The sequence below is a fragment of the Mytilus galloprovincialis genome, chromosome 2 (assembly GCF_965363235.1).
Source record: "Mytilus galloprovincialis chromosome 2, xbMytGall1.hap1.1, whole genome shotgun sequence".
NCBI lineage: Eukaryota > Metazoa > Mollusca > Bivalvia > Mytilida > Mytilidae > Mytilus > Mytilus galloprovincialis.
In genome coordinates this window covers 109,078,547-109,100,777 of record NC_134839.1, presented here as the reverse complement: position 1 = coordinate 109,100,777, position 22,231 = coordinate 109,078,547, and the positions used below count along the sequence as shown (strand labels likewise).

The 22,231-nt window shown below is 33.9% G+C and overlaps 2 protein-coding genes across 3 annotated transcripts in view; both read left to right on the top strand.

The window, feature by feature from the left end:
- LOC143065351 (uncharacterized) overlaps positions 1 to 3,223 on the top strand; it is a 31,523-nt gene extending 28,300 nt beyond the window's left edge. The window contains exons 18-21 of one of the 2 annotated variants that reach the window (XM_076238880.1): positions 195 to 311; positions 635 to 749; positions 1,235 to 1,328; positions 1,814 to 3,223. In XM_076238880.1, coding sequence (XP_076094995.1) covers positions 195 to 311; positions 635 to 749; positions 1,235 to 1,328; positions 1,814 to 1,943 — 456 coding nt within the window. In that variant the 3' untranslated portion in view covers positions 1,944 to 3,223. The remainder of the gene's footprint in view (positions 1 to 194; positions 312 to 634; positions 750 to 1,234; positions 1,329 to 1,813) is intronic. The other variant, XM_076238879.1, reaches the window with a different exon arrangement.
- Positions 3,224 to 4,764: 1,541 nt separating this feature from the next.
- LOC143065344 (uncharacterized) lies at positions 4,765 to 21,821 on the top strand. Its single transcript, XM_076238873.1, has 5 exons — positions 4,765 to 4,893; positions 6,489 to 6,589; positions 7,980 to 8,205; positions 20,171 to 20,359; positions 21,351 to 21,821. The coding sequence occupies exons 1-5, from the start codon at positions 4,852 to 4,854 to the stop codon at positions 21,495 to 21,497; spliced, it is 705 nt and encodes a 234-aa protein (XP_076094988.1). The 5' UTR covers positions 4,765 to 4,851; the 3' UTR covers positions 21,498 to 21,821.
- The last annotated feature ends 410 nt before the right edge of the window (positions 21,822 to 22,231 follow it).

Genomic DNA, 22,231 nt, shown 5'->3' with positions numbered 1-22,231 from the left:
TTGCTGACTTACAGATAATTGCTGTTTTACAGGTACAGGCATTTTCTGGGGGGGAAAATGGTTGGTTATTCCTGATTTTATATCTATCTAACCCTCCCACTTCTTTGCCAATGGTTTATAGTTCTTCCATAATTTTTGTCTTTGGTGAGTTTTTTCATGATATATAAAGCCTGGTGTTTTTGATACTTATTTAGATTGTTCATCGAAAACTTGCAGCAAGAAATATTTTACTGAATAAACTGTTTGAACCTAAAATTGCTGGATTTGGTCCAAGTCATGAAGAAATAGGACAAAATGTAAATAACATACACGTAAGTTACCTAATGAGATTGCATGTTCGTTTAACTGCTGTAGATTGATTTATATTGCCACATAAAAGCAAAAATGTTTTGACAATTTGATTGCAGAAAAATAGAACCAATCAAGATGTCATACTTTTTTTTCAAAATAAGACAAAATTTAAGATGATTGTCAATTTCTTATGTGTAAAATTACATACAGTCATCTCATTTTGTTCAGCCATGAGGAGACTATTACCTATATATATTTGTTGAATTACTAATAACACCAATCTGTACGTCAACATACATAATATATAGCTGTTAAAGATTATCAACCCATTTTTTAATGACAGGAAAATATACCAGTAAAATGGGTGGCACCTGAATGTGTCACATCCAGTGACAAAGCCACGGAATTGAGTGATGCCTGGTCGTATGGGGTTGTATTATGGGAGATTTTCTCGTTAGGTATGTTATAATTCAACTAAAACGAGACATGTATGCGTGTAATGCAATATAAAAAAAGTGAACGGAAGTAGGACACTATGGAAATAATTAGCTCTAAATTAATGTTTTATCTGAACAAAATGCAAGCTTCATTGTTTATTAATACCAAGTACAGAATTGACATTGAACACAAATCTATTATCCTAATGATAAGTGCTGTCGTTAAAATAGAAAGAGAGTTGAAAGCGTACATCATTTATTTGCGAAACTCCTAGTTTTGGTTTAGTTTGCTATCTCAAATAAAGATCAATGACAAATTCAGAAATATAATCATTTCAAATTAAGAGGAAAAGAAAACAGCGGAAAAGGAGGTCAATCTTTCGCGGCCTAACGCTTATTAGTAATAACCCCCTTACAATATTGCTTTCATATTGTGAAAGATGTTGTGTTCTACAATGAATGTATGTTATAATACAAAAAATAACCATCTCTCACTTTTCGACTAGGTGAAACTCCTTACCCGTCAATGATGAGTAGTGAAGTATTTCAGTACCTAAAAGCAGGAAACAGAATGAACCGACCAGAGTATTGTGAAGTTGTGTAAGTGACAGATCTTATTAAAGAAATATACATTTGGTTTCAGACAAATATTTTCTAATTCATGTTTAAGTAAAAATATCATGTTTACGAAGCATAGCTGCTTTAATATGTTTTTACAATAGAACTTATTTTAGCTAATATTTTAAATGATGGTAAAAATGGGCCATAAAACTTTGACTCTTCCATCTAAGCTTGTTTTGAGTTTAGTTCTTTTACTCATCTTTGGATTTCTGAGATTCTGGTTTCGTCGACTTAATGTTATCGCTTGCCGTATTATTATCTTCATACTTATTCAAATACTCGAGATAACGCATTTAGAAAGAGTATAACTTGAAAGGCGAACAATCAAAAACATGTAATACTCAGCTTAGAAATTGAAGCATCAATTGGCAATGCAAATCGTTTGATGATATCATAATAGATCTTCACTTATATTTTTTTAATTCTTTGTCTCGTTAATTATGTATGTATTGATTTATTTCTAGATTTCACAACATAATGAAGAAATGTTGGAAGTATGATCCAAACCAAAGGTCTGGCTTCTCAAGAATCAAGGAACAACTGCGACCTCTATTTCACGAAGGAGAAGGAGATGACATTTATATGACATCCTAAAAATGATATTTCAAATCAGAAAAAACTCTCTTATTATAATATTTGAATAGAATTTACAATGAAAAGATTATTATACAGAAGATTATTTTCCCCTTTCGTGAATGAAATCAATCTAACCAAACATATATAATATTATAATTGTAAAATTTTATCTATCAAACCTGTATATATGTATAATGTTTGTTCTATTATGTACTTTTTAAATCATTTTTGGAAAGGGGGAATTTTGAATTATTTACATTTGTAAAAGCTAATTTACCCCGTCACTTATTAATCAACATGTCCTCAGTCCGGAACATTGCAAGAGGTTGTCTTTCAAGTTAGTCATTTCGCTATATGTACATATTTTTATTCTAGCAACATCTTCCAATGTATGATGCGATTATTTGATTATATATTTTTTACTTTATCAACACCTTTCATATTACCTTCGACTATTTTACTTTTTTTTTTAAATGCGAGGTGTTATTCCGCTCACTTTTATATGTCTGCTTGTTTCGGGTCAGAGTAAACCAGTGGTTTGTGCAACAGAAATAATTATTTGATTATATGGATGTTAGCTATAAAAACCGAATAGCGAATTCGGTACACTGTTTTTATTCAGGATTTTTTTATTCTTGAAAAAAATATAATTAACAGTATATTCATACTAAAGAGATGTTTAAGTTATTATTTAAGATTTTATTCTTTTTGTTCTTATATTTCCTTGGAATAACACAATCTTGTCATACATCATGGTATACCAAATCATTGGAATAACACAATCTTGTTATACATCATGGTATACCAAATCTAACCTTTTCTCAATACATGTGTAATGTCCTCTAAAACAAGTAATAGAACAATAGAGTATAAATATTTATGTTACAACAGTATGCATGTGGCATCGCATCTTGTTGATAGGTACATTTATCGCTATTTTGTACATTTTTCCTTTGTTCTTTTTTGTGATAATTTTTCATATCATTCTACTCGCTTGAGATGGAAAATTATTGCTAGAAACTAAGCAGGCACGTGGCGTTGCTAACGAAATTGACATGAAATTGACAACGTCGTCATAGGTTAAATAACGATAATCTATAAGTATAATAAACTGTAATTAGATATAAGAAGATGTGACTTGAGTGCCAATGAGACTGAAAAGCATCAAACCTGAAATAATACATTACAAAGCATAGTTGCATATTCCGTTATTGGATCTTATAGTTGTTTCGTTGGCAATCATACAACATCTGCTTTTTGAATGTATATGTATCTATATTAGCTATCAAATTCAAATAAAGTTATATCATACCTTATAAATGCATTTTTATTATCAGATGCTATAGTATAACTAAGTGAAATAAGTAAAAATAATGTTTACGATGTGGTAAGACTGACAGTCTCTGAGTTTTCATTCTATCCATTGTTTTCATTTTCAATCTATCGGCTGGTACTATTCAATATTGATGCTTATAGACGTACGATATGGTTTTAACAACGCACTATTCAACATCTGATGAATTGTCTTAAATCAAATATTGATGGGTAGTATTTACTTTCGATTCGCTTCAATATTCTTCTACATGAAAGAGAAAAGAAAAGAAAAAAAAAGGTAAATAAAACTCATAATTTGGAAAAAATCTGACAACAAATGCCATGGAACAAAAATGACCAAAATACAGAAACTTTTGATTGATGCTTTTTGTGCTTCTCTGTTAAATATTTGTTTGTTTTGAGATAGCGACACAGTGATCACTACTGTACCCATATTTTGAAACTTTTTACCTATTATGTCTGTTTTGTTCACGCTGCCGCATCATTCTAAATATAATGGAATTGCGACTGTCATACAAGTGAGAGGTTAAGCGCTATAAAACCAGGTTCAGTCCACCATTTTCGACATTTGAAAATGCCTGTACCAAGTCAGAAATATGACAGTCGCTGTCCATTCGTTTGACACGAAGGAACAAGACATATATACAGCATTCTTGGGTATTGAAAAAGACAGATATAACGATATACCAAAACCGTGAATGATGAGATAATTACAGATGGCAGTTGAGAAAAATGTTTAACAACACTATACAAATCAATTGAGTAACACGAAGACTACTAATATCAATTTTAACAACACCAAACAAATCAATTAAGTAACACGAAGACTACCAATAACATATTGGGTGAAACTATGAAACTAAGAAGATGTGGTATGGTCGACAATGAGACAAATCTCAAACAGTGACTAAATGGTGTAATATTTTTGCAACTATAGGGCTGCACAATTCCTCAACAATGAGCAAATCCAATTCCACATATCAAACAATAAGAGGCCAATATTTGGCAAATATAGAATAATTCACTTTTAATAACTAACGGTCTGATGTATGTACAAAACAATAAACAAAACATAAATATGATATACAGCAACAAAAATATGCACATACATGTACATAGTACGGCGGGGTTATATATATATATATATTTAGAGCGACAGTGATATAACAGCACAACATAAGAACAAACTATTAAATTAGGACTAGATTGCATAACATATAGCGGATCTAGCCTGACACCAAGACATTAGCAATTTTAGCAAACAGATTTAAAAGAACAAAAGTCCATATTTGAGACGAACATTTAAACTTTAATCGCAGAACACTTCAAGAAAACTAAAACAATAGTAAAAAAGAACTATCTCATCCAAAACTGGGGTTGAACTCGGGATGACCTTAGGAATGAATTTTGACAATACTGAACTCTAATCTTTCCACACATACTTTGTTAAAGTTTATTCAGTGCCACTGAACTACGTAATTTGTGTACATTCGAGTTATCTTTAGATTTAACAGCTGAAACAATTACTCATCACTGACTGTAATGTATCGCAGATTCAAAAATACATAAAATAGGTAAACAACCTGTTCTCATGGTCAAAATGGAGTCTTACATATTTCTTGTGTCTATTCTGGTAAGTTTAAGAAGTTAGTTTACACTATTGTAGCACATTTAACATGTTTGAATAAATCTTTTTATCATTTTATTTTTTACGTAAGTATTTCCCATATAATTTGAAAATTATTAAAAGTCTGCTGCAAATAATGCATTTCTTTAAATAGAGATTTTTAGTAAAACGTAAAACATTGGTATTTGAATACGTAATTATTGTTAAGTATGTTTATTATTTTCTGTCAAATGAAGATATTTCCCTTATATGACCCTTTTCCATAAACTATATATGTTATAATCATTGCATGATACTCGTCTACACGTAACAATATGTTTCCTAAGAACACATCAAATTACAACCATCTATTAACGCTTTTACGTTCTAGAATTCGTATTTAATATTGTGCTAACAGCTGAGGCTAACAAAAAAAATATTTCATCGGAATATGAAGATTAACACACAAATAAGTTGATTTTCCCGTGCAATCGACAGAGAAAAGTAAGTTGTGATAACATTCAAATGGCTCTATGGTCGGGTTGTTGTCGCTTTGACACATTGGAATATTACATTTGAGTTCCAATTATTCAAGTGATATCGTACATGAAATCACGATACATTACTTTTGAAATACGCCATTTACAGTAGATCCTGTCAAAGCGTTAAATCAATAGTTAACTAGGAGTCATGCTCCGCTGTATACATCTCTTCGTTTATTTCGCTGATCACCGAACCTAAAATTACCTTCATTATAATGGGACTGGACACAACACGAACAGCCTTTTTGGTATTACTTGAATTCTTTTGACATGTCTTTTGACACAGCATTATTTGGATTCTGTTGACATGTCTTTTCATACAGCATTTTGGATTATCTTGACATGTTTTTTGACACAGTATTATTTGGATTCTGTTGATATGTCATTTGACACATCATTATTTGGATTCTGTTGACTTGTCATTTGATAAAGCATTATTTAGATTCTATTGGCAAGTCGTTTGACACAGCATTATTTCGATTCTGTTGACATGTCTTTTGACACAGCATTTTTTTTGGATTCTGTTGACATTTCATTTGACACAGCATTATTTTGATACTGTTGACATGTCTTTTGATACAGTATTATGAATTCTGTTGACATATCTTTTGACACAGATTTATTTGGATTCTGTTGACATGTCATTTGATACAGCATTATTTTGATTCTGTTGACATGTCATTAACGTGAAATATCTAATTTGAGATTCATCGGCATATGGTACACGACAAATTATTTTTGTCAATTTTAGTTTCAAATATGAATAGAAACTAATGTAAGAAACACGAAAAGAAGACAGCAACCCAACAAATGAAATTAAAAAAAAATATACCTAGATATAGCATTGTCTGATTGTATACATGAAGCAATTATACTATCAAATGGACATTAAGACCCGATTTTTGAATTGTGGACTGTTTCGTTTACTTATACCCCAGTAGTTTCTTTTATTCATATCAAGGACATAGCAGTTAAAATATTAGTTTAACTTGTTTAGAAGGAGTAAGCACGTGATACATAATATATAACTAAACGAAATTATTTTTTATTAAAAATGTTTGCATAATGATATCTTTTCAGTGTTTATTGGTAGTAAAAGTACACTGTAGATGTTACAAACTAGAGGAGTCTCAAAATCAGTATCTGACTTATGAAAGTTCCGGCATCGATTTCACTGAAAGGTAATAGAACCATATTTGTATGCGAGAACATGTTGGGTATCAGTCAGTGAAACAGCAAAAAACTGTTAAGGAATCTAGAGGACAAAATACAGTGTTTGACAATATAGACAGGTGTATAATGTTTCAATATCTAAATATTTCCGAGTCTACAAAAGTTAAAAAATATATATCAAAAAATATCTAAGCTATTCCGTTTCAACCAAACTCTTAAAATACGAAAAACATTAAAATATCGTAGCTGCGCTTCCAAAATGTTGTATATGACTTTTTTTGGCTAAAACTACTTTTTGACACAAATCGTCTTGGCGGAAGAAAATCTATGATATTCCATTTAGTTAGACAAATCAAAACATTTGAAATACTACATGTTACAAAATTGCCAATCTCAGTTGTTTGCAAATTTTACTTCTCAAATGTTGTATGTAAACTTGAAAATTAAATGACTTTGGGCATCTGGAATCAAATACTTGTACATTTCTTTATTTCTGTGAAAAATAAATCAAGTTTTTGGGTAATCCAGAAATGTCATAATTTTAATGTCACTGCCATGTACAAAAATGTTTAAGTATACATACAACATTTTGGAATCATGCATTACAACCAAATTTTTAAAGCCTGTTTGTGAATTTCTTTTTTATTTAGTAGTAATTTACGACACTTTGGAAGCCCGGCGACGATATGGCATATTACTTTTACTGACGGACATAAAACAAACAATAAAACCAGTACAAAAAATACACAACTGATATGATGCAAACCCAAAACCAAAAGTAGAATGCATGCGAGCCCCAAAGTCTTATATAACCTGCTAATAAGAAATAATTTCTGACTGTATACTGGTTACTGCGTAGGGAATAACTAGCACAGCCCTGGCCTCAGTGACAAAAACAATCTTGAAAACTAGTCACTAAGGTCAGGGCTGAAGTTATGGAACAACATACAGCATTAAAAAGATAGTATATTAAGACGACATGTTATTGTACGATGTCAAAGTATACAAATAGTAAACGAAATAGAAAAACAAAGGTACAGTGAAACATGTTTAAACCAAACCTCTCTGGGACTTAATAGTGTGTTTGGTTTTGGTCAATGTTCAGTTTTATCAGGTCTACAACACATACAATTTGATATGACGGTGTTTAAAACATGTTTGATTTAGATAGGTTTTCGGTTTGTGTAGGATTCGATTTGGTCAGTTTTCACTGTATATGTTTTGGTGCTGCCAGGAAACGCTTGAGGAATACCAAAAATAAAATAAAAGATGGAGTTAACCTCATTCATTAAGCAACCGTCAAAAATTTAATTAGCAAACACAGAAAATCATTCTAACAAAGACGCAAGTCCAATTAAACCTCTTTGATACAAATACTATATTTGTTTCTGTTTGTAGCTCTAACTTTCAGTTATCTTTCAAAACAACTAAAGCGAATAGCTTGTTGTACTACTCTGAAAGCGAGTATCGAGACGATGATGCACCTTTAGATTATGAAGGGTTGTACATATATGAAGGGATCCTACATTACTTTATATTCAACCCAACTATATATGGTGGAGGATTTTCTAGAGGGGCTCATGTCAAAACTGATAAAGAAGTTAATAACGGAACATGGATCACAGTAAGATAATGCTTTACCAACTTTTACACAATTTAAAAGAAAAAGGATCATAACCATTTAAGCAAAACATTTCATAGAAATAAATGCATACATGATTTATTCATATCAAACTAAATACATTGAAAATCTTTCTGATTTATATCTTGAACAAACAGATATGAAGTGTATCCAAATTTAATCACTGATCGATAAAGTCGATATGACTACCGTAATATATATTATGAATAAAACTTGTTATATATGTCGTATGAATAACAGTTTCCTTTTTACTAATATAATAATAATTAATGCATTTCGCGTGCAAATGTTCAAATTATGCAGGCGTTAGAACAAGAGTGTACAAAAATGCTCAAATAGTTTTCTAGCAGGTTATGATGAAATCGCCTAATTCGACAATACTGTTAATACTCAAGTTTCACTGTCATATTTACGAATTCGTTGACCAGTACGATGTGTCTGTGTCTCCAATTACAAAATTAATGTTTTCGCGGCCTTTTAGTCTAAATTGGAAATTAATCGTTCTTGTCCCATCGTACTGAGTCCTGATTTGCATGGCGGTAAATACATGCATAGCCCTGAACTTTTTTAGTTGTTGGGTTGGTAATTTTAAGGAAATTTTTCAGTTTTTTTGTTATTATCTTGAATATCATAATAGATAGAGATAAACTGTAAACAGCAAAACTGTCCAGCAAAGTAAGATCTACAAATGAGTCCACCTGATCAATATTGTCAATTGACCCCTTCAGGGGAAATTACCCTTTTCGAATTGTTCCGTGAATTTTGCAATCTTTTTCAAAAATATTTTTCCTCTGAAAATACTGGGCCAAGATCATTACAGCAAGAATGTTCAGTAAATTAATATCTACAAACAAGTCTCCATCACAAAAACAGAGAATTTTGTCATGAATTTCTTGTCTATAATGCGGTATATTTTTTAAAACGAGTTATGACCCTTGGAACTATTAAATATAACGGCAATTGCATTGCATTTGCTGTGAATCCTTCATTTCTCTTAAATATTATAAAAAAGTTTGGAAAGAACAAGCTATTGTTATTGTACTTTGGATATAGAAAATATGTGCAACGCGGGGGACATTGGAACTCTTTTCTTTTATGTATTGTAATCATCATTATGTATGATTTAAATGATTGGTGTGTATAAAACGAAAAATCACAAAAATACTCAAAGGAATAAAGATAAAAAAAAAATCCAACGAAAATTCAAAAAGGAAAGTAACTAATCAAATGGCAAAATCAAAAGCTAAAACACATCAAACGAATTAATAACAACTGTCATATTCCTGACTTGGTACATGCATTTTCTGATGTAGAAAATGGTGGATCAAACCTGGTTTTATAGCTAGCTAAACCTCTCACTTGAATGACAGTCGCATACAATTCCATTATATTGACAACAATGTGTGAACAAAACAAACAGACACAATAGGTGAACATGTCAATAATAGGAGTACAGCAGTCAACATTGTGTTATCATGTAAATCAGTGTAAAAAATTTTTTTACAAACATTACCCATGGCAACTTAACACAATGACGGGATGTAAAAGTACAAATCGACGTCATGTGCAAGAAAGAAACACAAAAAGGCATGTGAATAAAACATATTACCAAAAAAATGAAAGACAAGAATACAGAAGTTATAATAGAACAATGACACAATGACGAGATGTACAAAGTAACGAAATATATATGTAAGAAAGAATCACTAAAAGACATATAGACCAAACATATTAGCAAAAATGAAAGACTAGATGATGCGTTTCCCTCAGTTTTGTTTTGTTACCCGGATTTTGTTTTTTGTCCATAGATTTACGAGTTTTGAACAGCAGTATACTACTGTTGCCTTTATTTACAAAAGTTACCATAGAACAATAACGGAATGTATAAGTACAGAGCCACGTCAAATCGCTACCATTAAAAGCAGATTAAACGGTAAACGTAATATCTATAAGGATATATAAAAGAATACTGAAATATACAACGTTTGAAGTTGATACCGATGAGCTTTTTAAGAAAAAAGGGCGAGATGTTCTTTGACATTCCTCTGGTTCATCAACTTTCTAGACACTGGTGACGTTATACAAAGTATGAATAGTTGCTGCATGCTCTTGCATACTGATTAAATCGGGAAATGTAATTATATATTTCCCATATGAAGGTAAAGTTGGTATATTGCTACTGAAGTACAAAATATAAATCGTCTCATTTGTCATAGATTCTGGTACATAGATGACCATGCATGTCAAATTCGAGGTATAGGTCAAAAGATATGGGCGTCAAGTTGGTTACCTATTCCCTATTCCCTATTCGTTACCTATTCCCTATTCCCTATTCGTTGCCTATTCGTTACCTATTCCCTATTCCCTATTCGTTACCTATTAATATTCCCTATTCGTTGCCTATTCGTTACCTATTCCCTATTCCCTATTCGTTACCTATTCGTTACATATTCCCTATTCCCTATTCGTTGCCTATTCGTTACCTATTCCCTATTCCCTATTTGTTACCTATTCGTTACCTATTCCCTATTCCCTATTCGTTGCCTATTCGTTACCTATTCCCTATTCCATATTCGTTACCTATTCGTTACTTATTTGATTTTTAATATCCTTCCCCCTTTTTAATTATGGCATGGAATAGTTTAATATGGCTGCCGTTACCATGGAAACCGCACAATTGTGAAAAAAAATCAGTTTTTGGTTTTTGGTAAACTGTTTGGATATGCTTCAACTCAGAATCATCATATTTTAAAACAATGTTGATGCCCACTATATACAGGTGTTGGATGATTTTGGCGATCATTGGAACTACTATGTTGCCATGGAAACTAAACCAAAATTTTCAAAATTCTCAAAATGCTCAAAACTTCATGAAACTTCACAGTAATGATGAGCAAAATTGGTAGATGTGGCATTTGGAGTTGGAATTTCCAAAATAGGTTTTGTTACCATGGAAACAATGCAAAAAGGTCAAAAATTTCAAAAATAAGAATTTTGAGTTAACTGGATGAAACTTTACAGGAATGGTAACTGGCATAGGCAGAGTTGGATTTTGAAGTTAGAATTTTCAAAATGGCCGCCGTAACCATGGAAACAGCAAAAATATCCAAAATTCAAAATGTTCAAACTTAATGAAACTTTGCAAAAATGTTACTAGACATCTGTAGATGCTCTCTTTGACTTTGGAATTGTCAAAATGGCTGCCGCTCACCTGGTAATAGGGGGAAGGGGTGCCATCCGTTATTGCTAGCAATTACAAATCTAGTTGTTAATACTCTTACATATGGTAATAGTTCTAAATTTGTTGAGGTAAAATGATCTTTTTATGACCTATTTATATGTGTTTGTGCTCAACCGATCCTTTTACTTCATGTTCGATACGCATTTGTTCCTTACTTGTTTTTTATACGTTCTACCTTTTAACTGCTTTATGTCCGTATGTTTGAAGATGGATCTTGGTTCGACGGGATGAAATCACCGTGTTAGCGCTTGCATAAAAAAGAAGATGTGGTATGATTGGCAATGAGACAACACTCCACATTAGACCAAAATGACACAGAAATTATCAACTATAGTTCACTGTACGGCCTTCAACAATGAGCATAGCCCAAACCGTGTAGTCACCTATAAAAGGCCCAGACATGACAACCTCATACAATTCAAACAACAAAACTGACGGCCGTATTTCATATACAAAAAAATAAACGGAAATATGTAACACAAAAACAAACGATAACTACTTAATTTCAGGCTCTTGTCTAGGGACAGGCACATACTAACATAATGTGGTGGAGTTAAACATGTAAGCAGGGTGTACATCGTTTCGGATCATGCTATTACCTTGTTTAATTCGTTCCATCACTCGCTTATAATTCGCTTATAATACGTGTATCTTACGTTGCACCTTTTAAAACATGATTTTCAATTGTTTTGTTGTCTCTGGTGGAAGATTTGGGCTCTTAGAGGTGATATAACTCTATAAGTGCATTTGTATCCGTTCCAGCGCTCGGATAATACCCTGTTAAATATTCGTTACTTATTCGCTTTTAAAAAGTTCGTTGTACGTTGCACCTTTTAGAAAAGGATTTCCAATTGTGTTCATATCTCTGGTGGTAATAATGTGTTCTTATAGATGAAATACCCCTATAAGCGCATATGTACTCGTTCCAGCGCTCGGTTAATACCCTGTTACCTATTCGTTACCTATTCGTTACCTATTCACTTATAGTACGTTTGTTGTACGTTGCACCTTTTAGAAAAGGATTTTCAATTAAATTCATATCTCTGGTGGTAATGATGTGTTCTTATAGATGAAATACCCCTATTAGCGCATATGTACCCGTTCCAGCGCTCAGTTAATACGCTGCTACTTATTCGTTCCTTATTTGCTTTTAATGCACGAGGTATACGTTGCACCTTGAAATAAATCGTTTTTTATTTGTGTTCATGTCTCTGGTGGTAACAATATGTTCTTAGAGATGAAATGACCCTATTAGAGCGCACGAACCCGTTCCAGCGCTCGGTTAATACCCTGTTACCTATTTGTTACCTATTCGTTACCTATTCACTTAAAATACGTTTGTTGTACGTTGCACCCTTTAGAAAAGGATTTTCAATTGTGTCCACGTCTCTGGTGGTAACAATGTGTTCTTAGAGATGAAATAACCCTATTAGCGCGCATGTACCCGTTCCAGCGCTCGGTTGACACCCTGTTACCTATTCGTTACCTATTCACTTATAATACGTTTGTTGTACGTTGCACCTTTTAGAAAAGGATTTTTAATTGTCTCCATGTCTCTTGTGGTAACAATGTGTTCTTAGAGATGAAATTACCCTATTAGCGCTCATGTACCCGTTCCAGTGCTCGGTAAGTAATCTTGTTACCTATTCGTTACCTATTCGCTTTTAATGCGCGGGGTATACGCTGCAACTTGAAATAAATCGTGTTTTAATTGTGTTCATGTCTGGTGGTAACAATGTGTTCTTAGAGATGAAATGACCCTATTAGAGCGCATGTACCCGTTCCAGCGCTCGGTAAATAACCTGTTACCTATTCGTTACTTATTCGCTTTTAATGCGCGGGGTATACGGTGCACCTTGAAATAAATCGTTTTTTAATTGTGTTCATGTCTCTGGTGGTAAGAATGTGTTCTTAGAGATAAAATGACCCTATTAGCGCGCATGTACCCGTTCCAGCGCTCGGTTAATACCCTGTTACCTATTCGTTACCTATTCACTTATAATACGTTTTTTGTACATTGCACCTTTTAGAAAAGGATTTTCAATTGTGTCCACGTCTCTGGTGGTAACAATGTGTTCTTAGAGACGAAATTATCCTATTAGCGCACATATACCCGTTCGAGCGCTCGGTTAATACCCTGTTACCTATTCGTAACCTTTTCGTTACCTATTCGCTTATAATACATTTTTTTATACGTTGCACCTGTTAGAAAAGGATTTTCAATTGTGTTTATGTCTCTGGTGGTAACAATGTGTTCTTAGATATGAAATAACCCTATAAGCGCGCATGTACCCGTTCCAGCGCTCGGTTGACACCCTGTTACCTATTCGTTACCTATTCACTTATAATACGTTTGTGGTACGTTGCACCTTTTAGAAAAGGATTTTCAATTGTGTCCGTGTCTCTGGTGGTAACAATGTGTTCTTGGAGATGAAATGACCCGATAAGCACGCATGTACCCGTTCCAGCGCTCGGTTTATACCCTGTTACCTATTCGTTACCTATTCGCTTTTAATGCACGGGGTATACGGTGCAACTTGAAATAAATCGTTTTTTAATTGTGTTCATGTCTCTGGTGGTAGGAATGTGTTCTTAGAGATGAAATAACCCTATTAGCACGCATGTACCCGTTCCAGCGCTCGGTTAATACCCTGTTACCTATTCGTTACCTATTCGTTACCTATTCACTGAACTAGAGATAAAGGATACTACAGATACAGTTAAGTCGGCTTTATATCTTGACTTACATCTAGAAATTGACAATGAGGGTCGGTTGAAAACAAAACTTTACGACAAAAGAGATGATTTCAGCTTTCCAATTGTGAACTTTCCATTTCTAAGTAGCAACATTCCAGCAGCACCTGCATACGGGGTATATATCTCCCAATTGATACGATATTCCCGTGCTTGTATTTCCTATCATGATTTTCTTGATAGAGGGTTGCTGCTTACAAGGAAGCTATTAAACCAATAGTTCCAAATGGTGAAGTTGAAATCATCCCTTCGTAAATTTTACGGACGCCATCACGAGTTGGTTGACCGTTATGGAATAACCATTTCACAAATGATATCGGATATGTTCCTTACGTCGTAACTACAATCCCCTTCCCTTTCATGAATGTGACCTACCGAATTAGACTATTTACCGGATTTGTAATCACATAAGCAACACGACGGGTGCCACATGTGGAGCAGGATCTGCTTACCCTTCCGGAGCACCTGAGATCACCCCTAGTTTTTGGAGGGGTTCGTGTTGTTTATTCTTAAGTTTTCTATGTTGTGTCATGTGTACTATTGTTTTTCTGTTTGTCTTTTTCATTTTTAGCCATGGCGTTGTCAGTTTGTTTTAGATTTATGAGTTTGACTATCCCTTTGGTATCTTCCGTCCCTCTTTTATAATACGTTTGTTGTACAATGCAACTTTAAGCAAAGGATTTTCAATTGTGTTCATGTCTCTGGTGGTAACAATGTGTTCTTAGAGATGAAATAACCCTATTAGCGCATATGCACCCGTTCCAGCGCTCGGTTAATACCCTGTTACCTATTCGTTACTTATTCGCATATAATACGTTTGTAATACGTTGCACCTTTAAGAAAAGGATTTTCAATTGTGTTCATGTTTCTGGTGGTAACAATGTGTTCTTAAAGATGAAATAACCCTATTAGCGCGTATGAACCCGTTCCAGCGCTCAACTAATACCCTGTTACCTATTCGTTACTTATTCGCTTATTATACGTTTGGTGTATTTTGTACCTTTAATAAAAGGATTTTCATTTGTGTTCATGTCTCTGGTGGTTACAATGTGTTCTTAGAGATGAAATAACCCTATTAGCGCGTATGTACCCGTTCCAGCGCTAGGCTAATACCCTGTTACCTATTCGTTACGTACGGGTACATGCGCGCTAATAGGGTCATTTCATCTCTAAGAACACATTATTACCACCAGAGACATGTAAACAATTAAAAATCCTTTTCTAAAAGGTGCAACGTACAAGAAACGTATTATAAGTGAATAGGTAACGAATAGGTAACAGGGTATTAACCGAGCGCTGGAACGGGTGCATACGAGCTAATAGGGTTATTTCGTCTCTAAGAACACATTGTTACCACCAGAGACATGAACACAATTAAAAATCCTTTTCTAAAAGGTGCAACGTACAAGAAACGTATTATAAGTGAATAGGTAACGAATAGGTAACAGGGTATTAACTGAGCGCTGGAACGGGTACATGCGTGCTAATAGGGTTATTTCATCTCTAAGAACACATTGTTACCACCAGAGACATGAACACAATTAAAAAACGATTTATTTCAAGGTGCAACGTATACCCCGCGCTAAAAAAGGGAATAAGGAACGAAAAGTAACAGGGTATTATCTGAGCGCTGGAACGAGTACATACGCACTAATAGGGGTATTTCATCTATAAGAACACATTATTACCACCAGAGATATGAACTTAATTGAAAATCCTTTTCTAAAAGGTGCAACGTACAACAAACGTATTAAAAGCGAATAAGTAACGAACAAGGTAACGAATAGGTTACAGGGTATTAACCGAGCGCTTGAACGGGTACATGCGCGCTAATAGGGTAATTTCATCTCTAAGAACACATTGTTACCACAAGAGACATGGAAACAATTAAAAATCCTTTTCTAAAAGGTGTAACGTACAACAAACGCATTATAAGTGAATAGGTAACGAATAGGTAACAGGGTATTAATCGAGCGCTGGAACGGGTACATGCGCGCTAAAAGGGTCATTTCGTCTCTAAGAACACAGTGTTATCACCACAGACATGAATACAATTAAAAAAACGATTTATTTCAAGGTGCAACGTTTACCCCGCGCATTAAAAGCGAATAAGAAACGAATAGGTAACAGGGTATTATCCGAGCGCTGGAACGAGTACATACGCGCTAATAGGGGTATTTCATCTATAAGAACACATTATTACCACCAGAGATATGAACTTAATTGAAAATCCTTTTCTTAAAGGTGCAACGTACAACAAACGTATTAAAAGCGAATAAGTAACGAATAGGTAACGAACATGTAACAGAGTATTAACCGAGCGCTTGAACGGGTACATGCGCGCTAATAGAGTCATTTCATCTCTAAGAACGCATTGTTACCACCAGAGACACGGACACAATTGAAAATTCTTTTCTAAAAGGTGCAACGTACAACAAACGTATTATAAGTGAATAGGTAACGAATAGGTAACGAATAGGTAACAGGGTATTAACCGAGCGCTGAAACGGGTACATGCGTGCTAATAGGGTTATTTCATCTCTAAGAACACATTCTTACCACCAGAGACATGAACACTATTAAAAAACGATTTATTTCATGGTGCAACGTATACCCCGCGCATTAAAAGCGAATAAGGAACGAATAAGTAACAGGGTATTATCCGAGCGCTGGAACGAGTACATACGCGCTAATAGGGGTATTTCATCTATAAGAACACAATATAACCACCAGAGATATGAATTTAATTGAAAATCCTTTTCTATAAGGTGCAACGTACAACAAACGTATTATATTTGAATAAGTAACGAATAGGTAACAGGGTATTAACTGAGCGCTGGAACGGGTACATGCGCGCTAATAGGGTCATTTCATCTCTAAGAAAACAGTGTTACCACCAGAGACATGAACACAATTAAAAAAACTATTCATTTCAAGGTGCAACGTTTACCCCGCGCATTAAAAGCGAATAAGGAACGAATAAGTAACAGGGTATTATCCGAGCGCTGGAACGAGTTCATACGCGCTAATAGGGTAATTTCATCTCTAAGAACACATTGTTACCACAAGAGACATAGAGACAATTAAAAATCATTTCTAAAAGGTACAACGTACAACAAACGTATTATAAGTGAAAAGGTAACGAATAGGTAACGAATAGGTAACGAATAGGTAACGAATATTAACCGAGCACTGGAACGGGTACATGCGCTCTAATAGGGTCATGTCATCTCAAAGAACACATTTTTACCACCAGAGACATGAACACAAATAAAAAACGATTTATTTCAAGGTGCAACGTATACCCCGCGCATTAAAAGCGAATCAGGAACGAATAAGTAACAGGGTATTATCTGAGCGCTGGGACGGGTACATACGCGCTAATAGGGGTATTTCATCTATAAGAACACATTATTACCACCAGAGATATGAACACAATTGAAAATCCTTTTCTAAAATGTGCAACGTACAACAAACGTTTTAAAAGCGAATAAGTAACGAATATTTAACAGAACCCAGAAAGGTGCAACGTATGATACACGTATTATAAGCGAATTATAAGCGAGTGATTGAACGAATTAAACAAGGTTATAGCATGCTCCGAAACGATGTACACCCTGCTTACATCTTTAACTCCACCACATTATGTTAGTATGTGCCTGTCCCTAAACAAGAGCCTGAAATAAAGTAGTTATCGTTTGTTTTTGTGTTACATATTTCCGTTTATTTTTTTGTATGTGAAATACGGCCGTCAGTTTTGTTGTTTGAATTGTGTGAGGTTGTCATGTCTGGGCCTTTTATAGGTGACTACACGGTTTGGGCTATGCTCATTGTTGAAGGCCGTACAGTGAACTATAGTTGATAATTTCTGTGTCATTTTGGTCTAATGTGGAGTGTTGTCTCATTGCCAATCATACCACATCTTCTTTTTTATGCAAGCGCTAACACGGTGATTTCATCCCGTCGAACCAAGATCCATCTTCAAACATACGGACATAAAGCATTTAAAAGGTAGAACGTATAAAAAAACACGTAAGGAACAAATGCGTATCGAACATGAAGTAAAAGGATCGGTTGAGCACAAACACATATAAATAGGTCATAAAAAGATCATTTTACCTCAACAAATTTAGAACTATTACCAGATATAAGAGTATTAACAACTAGATTTGTAATTGCTAGCAATAACGGATGGCACCCTTCCCCCTATTGCCAGGTGAGTGGCAGCCATTTTGACAATTCCAAAGTCAAAGAGAGCATCTACAGATGTCTAGTAATATTTTTGCAAAGTTTCATTAAGTTTGAACATTTTGAAATTTTGGATATTTTTGCTGTTTCCATGGTTACGGCGGCCATTTTGAAAATTCTAACTTCAAAATCCAACTCTGCCTATGCCAGTTACCATTCCTGTAAAGTTTCATCCAGTTTGCTCAAAATTCTTATTTTTGAAATTTTTGACCTTTTTGCATTGTTTCCATGGTAACAAGACCTATTTTGGAAATTCCAACTCCAAATGCCACATCTACCAATTTTGCTCATCATTACTGTGAAGTTTCATGAAGTTTTGAGCATTTTGAGAATTTTGAAAATTTTGGTGTAGTTTCCATGGCAACATAGTACATGTAGTTCCAATGATCGCCAAAATCATCCAACACCTGTATATAGTGGGCACCTACATTGTTTTAAAATATGATGATTCTGAGTTGAAGCATATCCAAACAGTTCACCAAAAACCAAAAACTGGTTTTTTTCACAATTGTGCCGTTTACATGGTAACGGCAGCCATATTAAACCATTCTATGCAATGATTAAAAAGGGGGAAGGATATTAAAAGTCAAATAAGTAACGAATAGGTAACGAATAGGGAATAGGGAATAGGTAACGAATAGGTAACGAATAGGGAATAGGGAATAGGTAACGAATAGGTAACGAATAGGGAATAGGGAATAGGTAACGAATAGGTAACGAATAGGGAATAGGGAATAGGTAACGAATAGGGAATAGGGAATAAGTAACCAACTTGACGCCCATTCACCAGATGAGGCGGGAGAAGCCTATATAATCTGAATGTGAAATTAAATGACCTGGCTCCTTGTTTTTGAAAAAAAAGATAGGAAGGCGATATAAAAAAATCATTATTGAAAAGAAAAACTAAGACACTAACAATTATAGACCACAAATCTAAGCAAATGATTTAACGAAACGAACTTCAACCTCTTCACAAAATCAAGGACAACCTCGTACTTGTATTTTTTTTTTTCTGCACCACTAATGGTGCGCGTCGTGTTCCTTTTGAACAGTTGATATCCAAAATAAACATGGTATAAACGAGGGGGGTTGGTGGTGCTGATATAGTGTAATAAATGAAACGTAACCTTCGACATATGTGACACATACTTAATAAAACATCATGTCGTCCAGTAAACATTATAAAAATAACTTCAATTTTACAATAGATTTGGTTGTAAAGCCTCTTTGTCAGCAGCTATCAAACAAAAATACAGAATGGAAACACAAGCTTTGTAATATGGCACAAACACTGTACAATTATCACATTTGCGTGGCCCGCTGATAGGTTGCTTAAAAGGAATTTTCAATAATGGTAAAACTCATCATAGATACCAGGATTAAATTTTGTATTCAAACCAGACGCGCGTTTCGTCTACAAAATACTCATCAGTGACGCTCGAATCCAAAAAAGTTAAAAAGGCCAAATAATATACGAAGTTGAAGAGCATTGAGGACAAAAATTCCTAAAAGTTTTGCCAAATACAGCTTAGATAATCTATTATTGATACGACAGTCTCGGTTTCGATTTGAACAATATCGAGTATTAAATTACCATTTGAATTCTGTTTATCAGCCTCATTATATGAACCGTACATGCAGTTTCATTTAGAAAATTATAAATCGAAGTTGGCATTGTAAGAAGTATTTGTTTTTATGTTTCAGGTTGAATTCTTTAGAAACAAAGAAGGACAAGTGCCAGGTGCATTTTCTGATAGTGACCCCATAACAATGAACCAAACTGGTATCATTATAAATGGCGACAAGTTTGCATTTGATGGAACCATTGACAAAATGGATGTAGCTGATCAGAAATTATATGTTGGTGGTCATTCAGAGTTGGCTGTCCGGATTGTAAGTATGATACCAGTCCAAGTCCAGTAGAAGTGTTGACATGAATATCAATAATGTGGTCATTTTTATAAATTTCCTGTTTACAAAACTTCAAGTTTTCTTATCCAAGGCATAGATCACCTTAGCCGTATTTGACACATCTTTTTGGAATTTTGGATCCTCAATGCTCTTCAACTATGTACCTGTTTGACTTTATACATATTTTGATATGAGCGTCACTGATGAGTATTATGTAGACGAAACGCGCGTCTGGCGTACTAAATTATAATCCTTAAGTTTGATAACTATGATAAGTGTATTGTTATGGTTACGAAGACAATGTTTTCAGAATATCGCACAAACACTTCACATTTACATCATTTGCATGGCACGCTGATAGGCTGCTTATGAAAAAGAAAATTTCAATAATGGGAATTAACTCATCATAGATACCAGTATTATAACCAAAGTAAGATACCATCCGCTGGGGTCAAGGTAATAATTAATTTTGCTTTGACAGACATTATAATTTATGAATTTGGCTATCAGAATGGTTATTATGACAGAGATTATAAATTGTGGGTTTGGTTTTCAGAATAGTTATTATGACAGAGATTATAAATTGTGGGTTTGGTTGTCAGAATAGTTATTATGACAGAGATTATAAGTTGTGGGTTTGGTTATTTTCAATGTATGGCTTTCGGAATTGTAGTTTTTCCGAACGACTGTTCATAAGTTGTCACGTAGACATCACAGACCGTCAGAACTAAATAAACAAGTGTATACATAAGGAAAGAGAAGATTATGTAAAAGTCCTTTATCTTCAATCCTGATTTCCTATTTATTGCTAATTGAAAAGATTACTTTTACGTTTTATAATATGTATTTTCTTAATTATATAAACATTAAAATGTATAAGTTCAATATCTGATAGTTTGAATCCTTATACTTTTGAGTTTCCATTAGTAACCAGGTGCAGTTTTTGATTGAACAATTGATATTTATATTGTAGGATAAACAGGGCAAACTTGGAGGTTTCGATGGCTACATAGACATGTTTAAAGACTTGAAGTCCAACACAGAACTGGATCCTATGGAACCAGGAAAACTGTTCGAATCGAAAGAATGTGATCGAAATTCACTACTTCCATTGGCTTAAGATATACCTGTTTAATTATTGTAACATCCGGTAATAGGACATCTCAAAAGTTGAGGTGGATATAGACGCTGGTATCATAATTAATACAGATTTCAGTCACAGAGATGGATGAATATAGATTCACAATTCAGTTTATGAAGTAAATTTTACATGTATATATTAACTGTGAGATATATGGTTAAATATCAACATTGTAAAGATTGTGTAGGGAAAGCAAAACTTTGACAAAGGAAACAAAACCTGCCTAAAAAATTTAATTGATAAACTACTTGGATTATTGTATTTAAATAAACGTGTTAACAAAAAGAAAATTAGTGGTACCCATACTTGGTTTGTGTTGAATTTTCAGAAAAAAAAGAAAGGTGAATTGCAGTAAGATGCAAATTAATACAAAACAGATATGTGTTACACACCAATGAGACAGAACTTCAAGAAAGAAATATCTAAGGGTTAAAATGAGGATTTAGACAATGAAATCTGTCATATTATGAAAGAGAAAAGAAAAACTACAAGAAAACAACAGCAACCCTAGAGGTTCCTGGAATGGAAAAGACATATCTGTGCATATTAAAACATGGCATGGTTAAATAAATGGTTCTACATATTGGTATAACAAAAAATCATTTGACAATTAAATGACAGCACATGTAGTATTTTGTAAAGAATAAAATACTTATAGAAAAACAAACCCAAGGACAAACAAATCGACAATAAAGAATAACAATAACAATTCA

Coding starts and splice junctions, on each gene's coding strand:
- LOC143065344 (XM_076238873.1), top strand. CDS start 4,852: ATGGTCAAAATGGAGTCTTACATATTTCTTGTGTCTATTCTG. Junction 4,894..6,488: donor TATTTCTTGTGTCTATTCTG/GTAAGTTTAAGA, acceptor ATATCTTTTCAG/TGTTTATTGGTAGTAAAAGT. Junction 20,360..21,350: donor CAGAGTTGGCTGTCCGGATT/GTAAGTATGATA, acceptor TTTATATTGTAG/GATAAACAGGGCAAACTTGG.